We start from the raw sequence: 17746 nt of genomic DNA, 5'->3' as shown, positions 1-17746 counted from the left end.
CTCAGTGGGGAGCCTGCTCCTCTCTATGCTGCTTCCCTTCCTGTGCACACACATTCTGTCTTTCTCTCAAAAAAAATAAATAAAATCATTTAAGAAAAAGAAAAAGATAGATTCCATTACAAGAGTTCTAGTCCTCCCAAGATTTACATGAAAAGTTTGTAATCCCATCTAGCTGGATTTTAGGTCTTATAACACTAGTAAGTTCATCTTCTTTCTTAACCTTGATTTACCATTCAAGAGTCCTCTAACATTATCTAAACATAGAAAGGTATCATGGCCACATAATCTCTGCCCTAACTCCTGAGTTTTCTTGACTGAGGTATACTCATCCCGTCGTCCATGGTGTGAGAGTGACAAGACCAGGGCCAGGGTTCCCAACATGTGCCGAGGTCCCTGGGGGCTCTCCAGGAACTCACATGGCTGTCTGGAATATTTTAAGGAAAACAACAAAACATCTGGTATCACCTGAGGAACCATAACTAGATGTAGTTCCCAGTTCGAACTTTAAGTCACAGCTTTTCTTTCTGTGATACCATAGCTTTGCAAAACTGAGTTTCTTATGATTGTTGCGATCAAAAGCAAGTGCTGCACAAAAATCAACACGGAACAGGATATGAGGGAGGCAGCATCCGATCTTATTCCAGAATGAGAAGTTGTATAGTCCTCAACAGGCACTGAACTGCTATGACAACCTCTTATTCAACAGTTTGGACCTAACTACTTAATATTTGGAACCATTCATTATTTCTTTTGGCCAATGATTTGCCGTAAACAATTACTGAGTGTCTGTGAACTGAGAAAGTATGAGAACCTCTGTGTTAGGGTGTTTATACACATCCTTAGGATTGGAGCTAAATCAAATGTCTGTGTGAAGAGAGATTTTGTTGAGAGAAAGAAAAAAAAACACTCGACGGATTCAAAGCCATGAACTTCTTGATGAGCTCTAGAGTAGAGAATTTGTTCCATTTCTAATTCGGTTAGGACCCCAGGTAGACAAAATCTTTTTTTATTGTCTAAAGCAGCATTATTTTGATAATGAGCCAGATAAACCAGCTTTTTCTTCCATTCTCGGTGGGTTGGCCACTGTTAGTATTATTACTATGGAGTGTTGGAACTAACTAAGTAACTAACTAACTAACTAACTAACTAACTAACTAACACTAGCCATTAAGTTCCAGGAAGTCTATTGGCAGAGTATTCTTAGGTCATCAGCTGCTAGACCCCTCTTTTGCTACTTTTTTCTCCTCTTTTTTTTTTTTTAACTCTACTTCTTTGTCCAGTTACTGAAGTCATTTTATTTCTGTCTCAAGAAACCAAAAACAACAAGAAAAAAAAAAGTACATAAAAAATAAGAGTTCCCTGAATGGTAAAAATAATACTTGTAGTTAAACATACTTCTTCAGTCTTTGAATTAAGGAATTTAAAATGCCAGCCAAGGACACCTTTTTGTGTGTTTCTAATCTTGTGCTTTTCAAAAAATCATAAAAAGGAAGTTCTAATGTTCTGCTGTTTTGAATGATCATGTTTGTTGATGTTATAGACATCAAGAGTTGAATTTGTTTTGAGTTGAATTTTTTTAAGATTTTATTTACTTATTCATGAGAGATACACAGAGAGAGCCAGAGACATAGGAAGAAGGAGGAGTAGCAGGCTCCATGCAGGAAGCTCGATGTGGGACTCGATCCCAGTACTCCGGGATCATAACCTAAGCCAAAGGCAGATGCTCAACCGCTGAGCCACCCAGGTGTCCCAAGAGTTGAATCTAATGCATTACTCCAAGATGGATGTTGCTGTATTGTGCTCCAGTTTTTTAAATAACTAATTATGTATTCTAATATCCCTTGATTATTACTGCCAAAGTAATAGATGTATCTTGAGGTTTTAAGGGACATGGAAAGATAAATATTAGTCTTGAAAAGTTCTTAAAGCAGGTGGAAAAAAAAGAAAAGGAGAATGACCAAACATTAAAAACTCATTATTTCTGGGGTGCCTCCTGGGTAGCTCAGTAACTTTAGCATCCAACTCTTGATTTTGGCTCAGGTCATGATCTCAGGATTGTGAGATTGAGCCCCCCATTGGGCTCATGCTCTCTCAATCTCTTTTTTAAAAAGTCATTATTAAATAAATAAATAAATAAATAAATAAATAAATAAATGTCATTATTTCTGTGATAAGATTATTGCCACCTGTTACATCTTCAGGGGAGTTTGCCCTAATATTTAGCATGCAATTTTCCTTTCTGAATTTCTTTCATACCCTTTCTGTTCCACAGTGTTTGGACTCTAATTGTAACTGTGGAGGGAAAAAAAACCAAACAAACAGAAAAATAGTCGCCTGAGTGTTCCTCAGTTCCCACACCTAAGAGAAAAAGACGCCATGAAGATGAACTATTTAAACTTCTAAATGTTTGGTTATGAGGCTATACTTTTGCCTCAGACTTAATACCTAACAAAAGGTAACATCTACTTTTTTAAAAAAGTGAGAAGAAAGGGTAGCTTAAAATACAGTGATCATCACACAATCCTGTGAGTCATCAGAGATTCCTACTGGAGAGCAAACTTAGATCAACCTCGGTCAAGGAGGAACTGGCTAATTTTTCAGTGTTTGCAAAGAACACTATCCCTCAGAGCAACTTGTGAATAAAATAAAGTTAGGACATTTTGAAAACCATCTTCAATAAGAATAACTAGCACAGTACCTTGTCTGGTGCTGTCAGCGCAGAGTGGCCATAGGTGAGTGAATTGAGTTGAAATCATCAGCTCTTCCTGTCTCTTGACTTGTAAGGGGCAGATGGCCATAACCAAAGGGGTTCTAGTCCTATCAGTTGTGGACACTGGAGCTGGTGCCTCTCATTTGTTTCCTTTCCCCAGTGCTCTTTCCTTTGTGTATTAAGGAGAACTAAAATCTAAAACCACGCCCCAGGGTGTTAGAAAATGAAAATGATTGGGACATTTGGGTGGCTCAGCAGTTGAGCATCTGCCTTCGGCTCAGGGCATTATCCGCGGGTCCTAGGATAGAGTCCCACATCGGGCTCCCTGCATGGAGCCTGCTTCTCCCTCTGCCTATGTCTGTGGCTCTCTCTCTGTGTCTCTCATGAATAAATAAATACAAACTTTTTTAAAAAAGAAAATGAAAATTATCTAAATTTTAAATTTTGATGGTTGATGGTAGGAATGTGCAGCTGGTGATTTCTCAGAGAAAGAAGACAGTCCATTCCTGAGGAGGTTCCAATCTGTGACTTCGAACACATTCCAAATAAAGGAGTGTATTAATTGGTGTATTTTTTAATGAAAGTATCATGCTTTTCCTCATTCAGCAAATATTGACAGTGCCTACTCCATGTCAGGGTACTGTTTGAAGATGCCATAGGCCCATGAAAATAAGAGAAAACTTTTGTTTGTGTCATGCATTCCTCTCATTTACTTTTTGTAAATTCTGGATTGAAGAGGTTACCCAGTCAATATTAAGATAGATAGATTATCTATCTATCTATCTATCTATCTATCTATCTATCTATCTATCTTAATATATATAGATATATATCTTATTATATATATCTATATCTATATCTATATATCTTTATTCACTACCATATCAGTCACTTTAAATATTTATTTTGCTTGTTGGTCTTAGATACTTAGCAAATTGTTCTCAATGTGTTCTGTACTGTTGTCTGAGCCTTATAAGAAAAAGTCATCACAGTGTTGAAACATTTATGGGATGTGTTTCTTGACATAAGACTGAGTTCCTCAGTTCCCACACCTAAGAGAAAAAGGCGCTGTGGAAATTAGCTATTTAAACTTCTAAATGTTTGATCATGAAGCTATACTTTTGCCTCAGACTTAATGAGTAACTCATTCTCACTAAATCCCTGCAATATGAAACACTTAAAGACCTACTATTAGGTAGGTCTATTATAAAAATGGACAAAGAAACCAGATGCATGTTTTTTCTTCAGAAAAAAAAAAAAAGAATATCAAACACTGGGCCTTGCTATCAGATTCCTGGCACTTTGTTGTGTAGCTCAGGTGAGATATGCTGAAGAAATAGCACAGCTCTTCCACCTGCTTATTGCAATTTCTCTCTGGTTTTTTTGGTCAGCTGTTTGGTAATCGTCTTGAGGTTTCAGGCATTTTCTTAACGTTGGTGCAGAAAAATGTGTTGTCATTGATCAGTAGACAGTTATGTCTAGACATATGTGAGGCGGCAGTTCCTACAACTTCTCACTGGAAGTGGACAAGTTAAAAACAGGAAGAGGGAATGGCTGTGCACCCCTCTGCAAATGTGGGAGTTGCCCTGTGACAATGGGTGAGAATGGGTGAAGCACTTCAGTGAATGGCATTGTCTCCTAGTAAAAGGTTGTGAATGGCCCCCAAACCAAGATCTTTCAGCTCATTGTTTCACTCACAGGGAGAACAAGGCTGTATGCAGATCTCAGCCTTTCACAGCTCTACTTCCAGTCCTTCTTTACAGCTTAGAGAACTTTAGGCTGAACTCCTTCTTTGCACAGGGCCAGTTGTGTTTGTTTGGCTGGTTATTTTTTTGTTTGTTTCTCTGTTTGACTTTTTGTTTTTTTTTTGTTTTGTTTTGTTGTATTGTGTTTTGCCAAAAAAGAAAACAAGCCTTATGATTTATGTGCTATCTACTGGTCCCCATGGCAACATTTTTTAAATTCAGTAGAACAAAACTTTCATCCAATCATTATAATTGTCAATTACAAATGCATTTCTACAGAAACTATAAAGAAGGCAGTTGATAGAAATATTTTACATTATATCATAGAGTTCATTGCATGTGTTGACATGCATATGTTGTCTTTTCGTATGTATCCTTTATGTTCATTCAGTACACTGGGTTTTGATTCATTTATTCCACCTACTGTAGCGTTGAGGTAAAATTTCTAATACAGGTCACTATTTCTTGGTCTCTTGTTTGTTTGTTTTGCATTGTTGGCAGGGAGCCCATCCTGTACTATTTATTGAGGAAGAGACTAGTGTTTCCCAGGCAGACAGCTTATCTAGAATCCAGTTCTCCAAACACAGGAGCAAAGTGACAAAAACATGTTTCAAAGATGCCTGAAAAAATCTTGTGTTCACCAGTTCAAGTTTGGGATGTTCACAAGGCGGACCATGTTCCCTCCTTTGTGGCTAAGCTTCAGGAGACTCTTTGAGGAGTGAAATATATACACCTTTATTTTTTGACCAGTTTTTAGTTCATGCTTAGGAGTACAGAGTACTTGTCTGGCATCTGTAGAAACTTTATAGTTGATGGAGAGTTCTCCCATGAAGTTTCATGCTTGATCCTCAAAACAATCATATTAAGGAAACTAAGGAAAATATCATTAGCTCCATTTTAGAAATTACAAAATTCTACTAAACAATATTGTGTCTTGCATGTGATTGAGTACATGCAGGTGAGTGCACACACACACACACACACACACCATGAATTAGAATTCAGATATCTTGACCCTGAACTAATGATTTTGATCAACGTTGGGTTTGGTATTTGCTGGCAGGCACAACAGCCTTTAGATGAGAATGTAATAAAGAAGTAAAACACTTAAACTAAAATTTTGATTTCTCTTTAAGGGATGGAGAATCTTGATGGGCTCCTGGGCAAATCTTTTAACTTAGGGCCTTTGCCAAACAGTCAGGAATTTTGTTCTGTTAATATATCGATGTCCTTTTGCCTCTAAGCTTGGAGTAGATGCTTTTTTCCCCCAGTTATGTTAAAGATTGTCTTCCCTTGGAAGACTTGCAACTGAAGTTTCCTAAAGATTGCTCAAGAGCTTTAGTGGTTAACATGATAGCCATGAGCCACATGAGACCTTCTCATTAATTAAAATTACAGCAAAATTCAGTTTCCCCAGTTGCAGTAGGCACATTTCAAGTCCTAAGTAACAACATGTGGCTAGTGGATACTGTTTTAGACAGCATGGATAGAGAATATTTAATATTTCCATCATTGCAGAAATTTCTGTTGGACAGTACTGTTTCAGTCTGGAATATGCATTACCGTGTGGCTTCAGAATAGTCTGAATCCATTTAAGCATGCAGAAAGCAACATGGTGTGGTAGAAACTAAACAGTGTTTTTAAAGCCTGCACTTAAATCCAGCCACACTACACATTACCTTGCCTTGGGATTTCATGACCCGGTAAGATTTCAAAAACTACCCAGGAGACTGACCAAGGGTTACAAACCACATACTTTGTCACATAAAGGACATTAACAAGAAAATCCTCATCAGTATACACAATCTGGTCTTTAAAAGGCATTTCCATTTCAATAAAAAAGGGCATGATCTTAGAATTAAGGAGAGTTTTCAAAAGGAATGTGTTTACGTTGTTTGAAACCTCATCCCATGGTCCATGTTTATTCTCACTTTGACAAGGACCAATGAATGTTCTGTTGGGCAAGCACCAGCTCTCAGCCTGGCATTTGGAAACCATTGAACTCTGCCACTTGCCAAGGGCATGACTGTCCCTGAGTTACTTGTGTTCCCTGAGTCCCGTTCCTTATCTTAGAATGGGAATATGAGCATCCTTTGAATGTACTAGTCATCAGAATTAAATACGGTGTGCCAGTAGAACACCGTGTCTGGCACATAGTAGGCATGCATAAAACGATCCTGCTCTCACTCTTCTCTATTTGATCATGTCCTTCTTTTTAACCTACTGAATTCTTTTACCACATGAAGATCTTTTAAAAATTGTTGCATTAGCTTCCCATAAATCTTTCTTCCTAAAACCCATCCTGGAGGAAGACCAAGAGGGCAAGGTCACTGACCTTAAGAATGGGACTATCGAATAAGATCTATTTCTGTGAAAGAAGAACCTGTTCCTAGAACACAAAGTGAGAGCACTGCTGAGTCCTCAACCCTCCCCATACTTCTCCCCCTCCACAGAAGTCCATACTCAATGCTACCACAGTAGTTTGTGACATCAGCACACCCGGAAGAATTCTTCCATTGTAGGGGCTTTCACTGAACAAAGTAACTAATATGCTTAGTGACTATAGCTATACGCCCTTTTTAACTTACTAAAATTGGAAAAGGTTTTGATATGTAATTTTAAAAACAGATTGTCTTTTGTACCATCATATAACTAACAAGTTAGAGGGGATTTATTAGTATCATGTACCTTCTCTAATGAAGCCTACATTTTTGTTTTATGACAAATAAAGAAGAGATAACACTTCAGGCTAGAGCATTTTTGCTTATGTTACAGTAACTGCACCTCAATTTACTTTATCATCAGTGCTTGTGATAAGAGCACATGTGGGCCAAAAATTGAGGACTTTTGTTTTAAGAATTTTGGGGGGTCGGGGCGCCTGGATGGCTCAGTGGTTGAGCATCTGCCTTTGGCTCAGGGCATGATCCCCAGGTCCTGGGATCAAGTCCCACATCAGGCTCCCCATGGGGAGCCTGCTTATCCCTCTGCCTGTGTCTCTGCCTCTCTCTCTCTGTGTCTCTCATGAATCAATAAATAAAATCTTAAAAAAAAAAATTTAGGGGGCCAAGTATCAATCTAGGCCATAATTCTTAAAATAATAAATGAGCAAAGGATTTAAATTTCAGAAGACTAAATAACTTCTAAGGTCATGTCCACTTCTAAAGTTATATATTTTTGTTTAATATATAACAAATATAAAAATATATATATATATAACAAATATATATTATTTGTTAATTTGAGGACTTTTTTTGATTTGAGGACTTAGCTTTCTAGAGCAGTTTCAGTTCACAGCAAAATTAAGAAGAAGGCACAGAAATTTCCCATATATGTCCTACCCTACCCCAGAATGCAGGTTCTGCGTGGACACATTATTTGATGTTTTAATCACATGAAGTATTCCTTAAAATGTAACATTTGCAGAGTAGATGTGCTTTAAAGATTTTTTCCATTGAATTGTATGGGCAAAATAATAAAGTAAATTCTCTTTATGCTAATAAGGATGGTAGTGGGTTTTCTCTCCCAGAGTACCTCCTCTTTTCCCTATTATTTGAAGTACAAAGGCGGAAAACCAGCATCCTTCTGTCAAAGGAAAGAGAGCCCATAAAATTTCCCTAAGGATTACACACACACACACACACACACACACACACATTTATATATATTTACATATAAACATATAGACACGTAAATGCCATCTTCAGAGGACTTTGTAACATATAGCATGCATACAATCTTGCTATACTCTGAATATGGATATATGATATTCAGCTATCAGCCAGAATTATCACCTGGTTAGAAACCAGCAATTATTTTATTTCACTGCATTCATTATTTTATTTTAGGGTGGAAGGACATGCAAATCAGTAGGTAGGCAAAGATTGTTTAGTTTTGTAAGTCATTGGTAATGATGGGGGTTTTTTTATTTGGTTTGGTTTTTTAGTTTTTAGTTTTTGCATTTACATGTAATTTCTGTTTTAAGCTTTATTTATTTTAGAGGGGGGAGGGGCAGAGAGGAGCAGAGGGAAAGAGAGAGAAAATCCCAAGCAGACTCATCAGTGAACTCAGAGCCCAATATGGGGCTTGATCCAAAGACCCTGAGACCATGACCTGAGCCAAAATCAAGAGTCCTCCAATCAACCAATTGAGCCACCCAGGTGCCCCATACCTGTTTTTATATTAACTTATTTGTCTGTTAAAATTGAGGAAAGTGCTACTGGTTTGTTTTTTCCTTTTTGTACTGGTAGGGAATATAAATACAAAGGTGCTCTCCAGTTAGGGTAAACATTCCAACTAGATGACTATACTTGTGTATAGCTATAGTTAGCATTATCAAAATACCATCAAAACTATATCTATAAATACACACAAATGTGGCTTGGAGTTTGACACTGAAAAAATTCAAATTGGAAGATACCACCTTACACAATACTGAACAGCTTTCTTTTAATTTTGCTCTTATATTAACGTACATTATTTTAGGTTCTCAGTAAAATGTTGAACATTGCTGCCAAAATGCAATTTTTGGTAGTTGTGACTTTTGACCACAGGACCAAGCTTTTGTGGTAAGGGGACTACTTGAATTCTACATGGCAGTAGCTTCAAAGAGGAAAATCAGATTTGGGTCTGGCCAAGGTTGGCTTTGTCACATAGGAAATTCATTCCCTGGGATTCCATAAATGTGGGTAGTACTTACTTACTTACTTACTTTCTTATTTATTTATTTATTTATTTATTTATTTATTTATTTATTTATTTATTTATTTATTTATTTATTTTACTTAGAGTGTAGCCAGTTCTAAATTTAAAACCCAAGCAGTACAAAGGAGCAATATCATCAAGTGAATCTGACACAAATGAAGCACATTTTTTCATTTGTTTTTTGTTTTAGCAGTATAATACATACTAGGAGTTTACCAAAATCATAATGTCTTCTTCATAAGTAATTTTAAAAGCTTCATTATATTCTTAAATGTGACACTTTTAGTTTCTCAAAGCCAACATTATATTTTTGGAAAAACAGGTCACCTTTTAAAAATGATATCTGTGGAAAAATATAATTTAGTTTTACAAAATGTTCTTGGCAGCCAGATTTTCCATAATACTACCTTTATTGTCTGAAGCCATAGTTTTGTGATTTTAGTTTAAAAGGGTAACAACATAAAATATTCAACATCCCCATAAATTTGTTATCAATGGACGCAGTTCTTCATGTAATATTTTAATATTTAGCTTTATCTTTTGAGTGTTTTCTCAAAATAAGCACATTTTCTTTACTGAGTTGTTTTTAAAGGAATGAAGGACTGAAATGAATTTAAATATTCATAACTCATTTAAAATTGTTTTAATTTTAAAATAGAATCAGCGCTTACATTTTAATACGTTTGGATTGACATCTACTAAAAATAGATTGAAATCATTAAAAATATTTTAAAAGTATAAAGGCGTGTACAGTTTTTCATGACTCAATATGTTTAATGTTAAAAGTAAGATATGAAATACACAGTATGATTCTGTGTATGAAATCATGCGTTCCATAAAAATCATATATAACATAACACACATGCACTTCCGTGCATTCAGAAGGAAAATGTTATTGACAGTTATTTTTGAGTAGTTCTGCAAGGTTTTTTTTTTTTAATATTCCAAAGTTTCTACAGTTCATATGCAAATTACTTATTCAAAATATATATATTAGTTTTATAAAAGGTCAAATATAGAAATCTGTTTCCATATTTGTTTGTTTGTGTATTTTATATGTCTGTACTTCCATGAACATGGGAGTATAGTGGTGAGTAGATGTAATCCTCCTGTGGCTAATTCTTGGTGGTTGTCAGGTAGCCAAGATGCCCAGTTATGTACATACTAGAAATGAGAACATATGACAGTGGTTTCTCTTCAATTCCAGAAGAGGTGGATCCAGGGTGAATTGATGAATGGGTCATGGCTTTGAGCCAGGATTTCAAAAGACACAGTTTATCAGTTCCCTAATCTTCTCTGACAAACTCCAGAGGAGAATTTCTTTCTAATTTTATAGCCGGATAGAGTGAAGCACGGAAGACATAGAAGTTTGCTTGAGATTAGATTCGGAAAGTAAGCCTTAGCCCATGGCTCCCCTTCAGAGTGCTCCTTCACACAACCCCTGTGCTGCTGAGTATTGATCCTTGCAGGGCATGACATTCAGAGGCAGCTGGTACTTTGTGGCCCTTAATGCTTTTGGTATCATAGGCTTAGGGGGCTTTGATTAATAAAGTAAAAACTTCCTTCTGATTAACCTTAGCTGCTTTTCCATCTGGTTTGGTAATGATGAAGCGTGGAGAGGTTGCCAAGTGTGCTTCAACACAATTTTGAAACCAACTAGTTTGCAAAACTATATCCAGGTGTTGCTGTTGGGTGAATTCACTTTGTTAGATGACGAGGGGCTTTGCCACATTCAAGGGCTTTGAATGGTTCCCGAATCCCAGTGAAGTCTCTTTGAGGGTTTGCTTTGGGGTTTCTCTCCATCAGCTTTTTGCTAATGTTTCTGGCTTCTTATTACAAAAAAGAATGAGGGCAGAAAATAAAGTAGTAAAAATGATACCCAAGTAGGGGAAGGATAGCCAAAGGCACAGGGAGTATTTCTCGTCTCCTACTGTCATTCCACTTGAGGAAAAGAGAAAATTCAGCAGTGCATGTGCAGGGAGCCTTGTATCCCCTGCTCACAGGACTCGTCGAGTTCTCTGTGGGAGAGGGGCCAGCCAGCCCTCCCCAGCTCTGTTTCAGTCCACGGTGGCGGGTGATTGAGTGCCTCCTTCCACATCATGAGACCTGAGGCTGCGGGCCACTGACCACTGTGACTGTTACCTGCGTATGAATGCCCTCATCACTCACGGGCATACACACAAGGTCAAAAATTGAGCTTTTTTCTGATCCCACCCTCCCATCCCATGTTACTTCCCACCTGTCCTATAAATATAGCAATCCCCCGCCCCCGACAAAATCTACTTTCTTTCCTTAAAGCAGTTACCCTTCCATTTTTTTAAAAATTAAAGTGTGTTGTTGCTATGTTTGTTTGATTTTATTTAAATGAGAGACAATATTACATAATTGTCTTCAGAGGAATCCTATCACCAAGAGGTACAATTTCAAAGTCTCCAGATAATGGTCACTGTGCAAATTTGAATTGAGTTTCTCATCAAATTATAGGGGATCCTAGGAGTCTCTTCCCATTTTGGGGGGATCCCTAGTAATCTTGTTGTGTGGTGTTATCATTCCTTCTAACTATGCTTTTATTAACTAAGTTTCTTTGTTTAAAAAAGTTCCTTGTTGGAAAGGTCATTCAAATACAGCATTTCAGGATCATATTCTATCATATGCTTTTGTGTATGTGTGTGCATTTACCAGTGATTAGAACTCACAGTCCTGTAAGCCAAATTATAGGTAATAACAAAAATGAATCTTCCTTGCACCTTAATGATCTTTTATTATTATAAGCATGTTACAGGGTACATTTAAAATATATATTCACATATTTATTTTCTTCCATACACAAAATAACATATATTTTACCTGTGCCATTGTACTTGTGACAGTAGTTCTGATAAAACATTTTAATATCGAGGTGAGGACGTAGACAAAGACTTAAAAGTTATATATTCATTACATATTCAAAGATTATTTAACCATTACATCATTTGAATTTGATTATTTAACCATTACATCATTTTGAAAAAGGATAGGCTATAACCTGCCCATTGAAATAGTAGAAATAATTTTACCATTACTGAAATGAGACAATCTTGAGGTATTTGGCAAAAACAATTTCTGAGCAAGAATGAAATATCTCCATCACTAAAATTATAGCTGTCTTTCTTTCTGCTTTGACAGCAAAGGGAAGCAAGATTGGTAAATCATTCTAAATATTGTATATTCAAAATACATCTTTTACAGAGCTTAGAAGTAAAATTCAACCAAAGAAAAAATTCATGTTTTAATAATCATTCACACCTGTTTTAGTTTAGAGTCATCCAATGTAATTCATGTAAAAAATGAGAAGACTGCTTGCTTCGGCAGCACATGTACTAAAAAAATGAGAAGACTTATTTTCAGGGAACAATTTCGGATTAGTAGTGTGCCTTGGTCAGCATAACTTAGTTCTTAGAAAATGAACTTTGTAGTCAGGTGCTTATAAGACGATACAGGGAAGATTAGCATGCTCCCTGCACAAGGAAAATATCTAGATTTGAAATTCCTTGAATTTTGACCCTCTGAATAATCTACCAAAAGAACAGATGCCCCCCAAAATGCAATCCTGGAGTGAGGGATGGGTGGTGCAAAATAACACGTTTAAAAACAAAAACAAAAACAAAAACTACACACATTTTTTTTTTAAGTGTGCTCCAACCTTTCCTGCCTTTTATTTTACCACACTTTGCATTTCAGGATCTCTGTGTAATTTGATGGTGGCCCGTAACAAATGGTCTAATCATTGTTGACGACCCGTGTCCTGTCGTCACCCATGTGCTGCTCGATCTGAAGCGTGCTTCATGGGGTGTCCTTGGGTCCTTTTCAGAATTGCTCAGGACCGAGCGCACGGTTCAGCTGCAGGGCTCCCAGGGTCACGTCCAGGAAGCTTTCGGAGGAGGTGACCACACTCACTGCTGATGGGAGGCTTCAGTGAGCCAGATCCCAAGGATACCCCGCCGAGATCTTGGAAACGCATCTCACGGGTCCCCCGACCCCCGCTAGGAAATCCCACTGAAGGGCTGTGGGCCCCGGGGCCTCTCCGCCCCCAGAGGACGTGGCCCGCCTCCCCTCGCCTTTGCGGGCCCCGCCCCCATCCTGCGCCCCAGCCCGTGCAGCGCATGGGGGGCAACGCAGGGCAACCTTGCCCCCCCACCCCGGTTGCAGCCACCCGCCCTCTGCGCCACTCACACCGACGCCCCTGCCCTTCAGACGTCAGGTGGTCGAGGGGCCTCCCGCCACAGTTGCCAGCTGTTTCCACGCCCCCTTCCTGATACCTGCGTGAGAGGCCACAGGGGAACCCAGGCCCCACTGCCGGCCCGAAGCTTGTCGCCACCCTGGCACGCCCGCAGTAAGCAGCAGCGACCTTGCTTGATGACCGAGAAGCCCCTGGTAGCCAGGCAGCTGGACGATGGCCAACAGCCCAGAGGACTTTGTTTTTCAGCCCACTGGCGGGGAAGCACATGTGCAGAGGAATAAGGCCGGAATTACTGTAACGCTTTATGGAAATTCATCAAAGTGCAACTTACTGTTGAATAGTGATCAGAAGTGATCACAGGTTATAATCTCTAACATGGGATTTGGTTTCTCTTTCAGACATGGAGATGACTTGATTGTGACCCCATTTGCTCAGGTAAGCACAGTTTGGTGAGTGGGCAGGTTTCTCACAGACGTGCACATTTAACTTGGGGGATTAGTTCTGGTTCTTAACTTCATTCTAAGGCAGGTGCAAATACAATTAAAAATTATGTGGTTCATTTAAGTAATTCAAAGACAATGCTAGAGAATGTGACTTTAATCGTATTGGACTGGTTCCTCTAAGCCCATAGACCCAAAGAATGTCTCTGCTTCAGATTACAAATCACCTAAGTGACATACTTAAATGGGACCATATTTCCTTAATTGATATATATAATATATATACTATATTATATATATAGAGAGAGAACTCATTTAGGTTCTCTCCTGCTTTTTTTTTTTTCAACTGGAGGGCTTGCCTGGATAAAGGTAGACCCCAGTTCAAACCCCATCTCTTCCTCTTGCTCAGTGAATGGCCTTGGGCAAGTCACTGAACTTTTCCAAGCCTGGTTTACTCCTCTGCTAAATAACAGTTCCAAGACAACCCACTTGATGAGGTTTATAAGACAGTAAAATAATACCAAGCTTGTAAAATGCTCAGCACAATTTCTAGAAAACAAAATGAATTTTAAGTGTTGTAATTAGTAAGTGCTCTTTCTTTCATCTCTAAAATGTTATAACAGAGTTTTTTTAAAGACTTTTTAAACGTTGAGTGTTTAAAGACACATAATGGCAGTGTTTGAGTGTTGAGGATGATGTGTAATTCTTCCCCTTTTCAAATTTCCTGAAATTTTGTGATTCCTATAATTTAGACCAAAAATTTAATGAATCCATAAATAACACATCATATTAGAGTGATTTCTTTCATTCCTGCAAGCAATTAGAAATAGAATATGACCACCATATCTTTTAGAAGTTAAGGTTTTGTTTGCTTTAGGTTTTGCTGGAAATCATAAATTCTTTCTAGTACCTATATTTCTATGTTCAAAAACATTTACAGCTCTTCAAAGTTTTAATCATATTTTCAGGTAACAAGATCATACAAACTTGGGGATTTTTAGTTGATTACTATTGAGTACCCATAAGTACTCAATAGTACTTAGTACTATTTACAATTTACAATAATACTTAGTACTTTTCTAAGAGCTGAGAGCTGGGTGAACAGTTAAAATCAGGAAAGATAACATACACAACCACCACCAAGCATAGAAACAATCATTCTAACTATACAGTTTATTGAGGTAGTTATTCTTGCTTCTAAGTAAAATCTCTAGATACTGTTATAAGGAAAAAAGAAGAATATATATATATATAAAACATATAGTAAAAAATGAAAAAATCTGTCTGATACTTCAAGTAGTATTTTTAAAATAATAATTAATATTTTTATTTGATAAATAGATTTCTTTTCTCCAATAAATAGATTAATAAATTTGATTTGGTCTTTGCCATCAATGGTCTTTAAATTCCTAGGAAATCTAGCCTTTTATATTATTAGACATATTCTGTAGTAAACTTATAAATTGCAACAAAACTAACAGAATTTTAGTACACTGAGAAATATGCACATATGTAAAAAATCATTTAGTGTATGTTAGTAAACTATTAAAATAAATATGTATAATTATTCATTTGAAATTAGGATTTGAATATAACCAACTCTGTGTAATATGTAGGCATATCTGATGCCTAAAAATAATCCTAAAATGTGTTTAGAAGAATTTGCTTATGATTAGCTTAATAACTCATAACACCTTATGAAAGGTGGTCATTGTCCCAGGGGGCTGCAGATTTTTTTTTAAGTACTTTGTATTTTGCACAAATGGCCTTTACTTGGGTATATGATATGGAAAGCTATATTAGAATCAAAAAAATAAAAATCCTGTTAAATCCTGAGCAATTTCACCACCGATGGGTCATCTTTGGGAAAGCAGGTAAAAAAGAAGGCCTACTCTAGTAACAATTTGTCTACGACCTTCTCTTAAGCCCTGTTGAACACTGCTGGCATATTTTGTTGACTTAACCAATAACTCCTCAAATTTTTTTTCTCCTCAAATTTTTAATATAAGATATGCTATTCATAATTGAATACTAAATATTATATATAATGCTTAAAATAAGAAATGTTTATATCACTTGAAGTGATACCAACGTTATTTGGCTTAATATACCATAGTTGCTTTTGCAAATAAATGGACAGGAGACTTGATGTTAGACACGTCACACAGGACATTGTTCAAATAGGCTGAAAAATCATCCCCTTCCTCTCCAGCATGCTTTGGAGTTTAGAATTTCACACTAAATTATTCTGGTTAAAAAGACACACTGCTTTTGAGAGTGCCTGGCTGGCTTAGTCAGTGAAGTGTCTGACTCTTGATTTCAGCTCCGGTCATAATCTCAGAGTCATGAGAATGAGGCCCATTCCCTGTCAGGCTCTGTGCTCAGTGGGGAGTCTGCTTGAGGATCTCTCTCCCTCTCCCCCTCCCCCAACTCCCATTTTCTCTAAAATTAATAAATAAAATATTTTTTAAAAAAGACATTGCTTTCAAAATAGAATTTTTTTTCCATAAAAAGTATAGAAAAGAAATATAAGGAAAAGGAAGAAAATGAAAATTTCCCATAGTTCCAAATCCCCAAATAACTAATATTGACATTTTATTTTATATCCCCCTAGGTTTTTTTTTTTTCTGTGTGTATTTTCTTTCCCATGATTCTTAATAACTGGCCTCACACTATCTAAAGTGGTCAGAAGTCTCCCAAAGCCACCTCATCTGCCTCCACTTGAGAATTTATTTCTTTATGCCTGAGTGCCTTTCTAATATATGAAAGGATCTCTTCTTGTTTTGTTTTTTTTTTTCCCCCAGTCATGGTTTCCTGTGAAGCTAAGAGAACAAAATCTTGTTATAAGAGAATTTAGAAAGACATCCAATTTGATCACAGGGCTGAACCCCCACCCATCTGGGATAGTTGTAATCTTCAGAAAGGGTCCTAGAACACTGCTTCAGGTTGAGTCCTTGTATCTACAGCATTGTCAGAGTAAGAAATTCTTGCTAATACTTAACCTAAACTGTTTGCCGCTTCTAATTTCTTATGCTTCCTCTCTAAGGTCAGAATCCTTTTGGTCCTCAAAAAATGACATCTTTATAGATGTGATTTAGTTCCATTTTGACATATTCTGTGTTTTTATTGAAATCTTCTGATGTGGGAATTTCCTTAGGCACAAAAGCTAGGTGTTAAAAGGAATCCTAATGCCATGCCATGTCATGCCACTCCACAATTGGCCCTTTCCTCCTGAAAGTATAGTGACAGTTTGGCCAGAGTTCTTTAGGGGGACTAAGAATACCAACAAGTCACAACACTGATGAAATGAAGGAAACTCTGCTTTGTAATCAGTTGCCTCTGCCACATCCACCGAGATATCTGGTACTACCTTGTGAAACTACCAGTTAGTTAGAATTCTCATCTTGAAGTATGGAATGTTTAAAGAAGTGGAATATTTGACTAAACAAGAGACAGAAAATGCCCAACTATTTTCTTGGATCCCTGGAGAACCCTCATGTTTATTCAGACCGAGGTATTGCCGGATTTAAATCTATAGGGTAGGAACAGATGAGGCATTTCAAATTTCTCTAATCAAAATACAGCACCTGGGATAAGTTTATATATATATATTTTAAAAAGTACTAATCATTAACACTATAGAATACTACTATTCCTTTGGTAAGACAACATTGTCAATATATTTTTTTAATGCTCCCAAGGGGCCCTGCCCCATTTCACCCAGCAGCAGCCACTTTGTGGCCTGTCTGCCTCCCAGGCTTGAGGAAGCCACTGGGCGCTCCCTGCTGGGCTCTGAAAGAGGCTAGTCCTCACGGTTCAGTTGCTTCTGTTAGTTTTTCCTTGATCTTTCATTAAAATAAGTTACAGCTAGCATCCTCTAGAAATCAGTGCTCTTTAAATTGAACTGTATGAAATCATCAATACTCAACCT

At 37.3% G+C, this 17746-nt stretch overlaps 1 protein-coding gene across 41 annotated transcripts in view; it reads left to right on the top strand.

Annotated features, from left to right (window-relative positions):
• Positions 1-17746, top strand: part of PDE4D (phosphodiesterase 4D) — a 1448272-nt gene that overhangs the window by 1227151 nt on the left and 203375 nt on the right. For all 41 annotated transcript variants that reach the window (XM_072826549.1, XM_072826537.1, XM_072826539.1 and 38 more), the window contains one exon: positions 13774-13810. In XM_072826549.1, coding sequence (XP_072682650.1) covers positions 13774-13810 — 37 coding nt within the window. The remainder of the gene's footprint in view (positions 1-13773; positions 13811-17746) is intronic.

This window comes from Canis lupus, chromosome 5, assembly GCF_048164855.1.
Source record: "Canis lupus baileyi chromosome 5, mCanLup2.hap1, whole genome shotgun sequence".
NCBI classification, from domain to species: domain Eukaryota; kingdom Metazoa; phylum Chordata; class Mammalia; order Carnivora; family Canidae; genus Canis; species Canis lupus.
The sequence above is the reverse complement of the archived record's forward strand: the minus strand, read 5'-3'. Positions and strand labels throughout refer to the sequence as shown.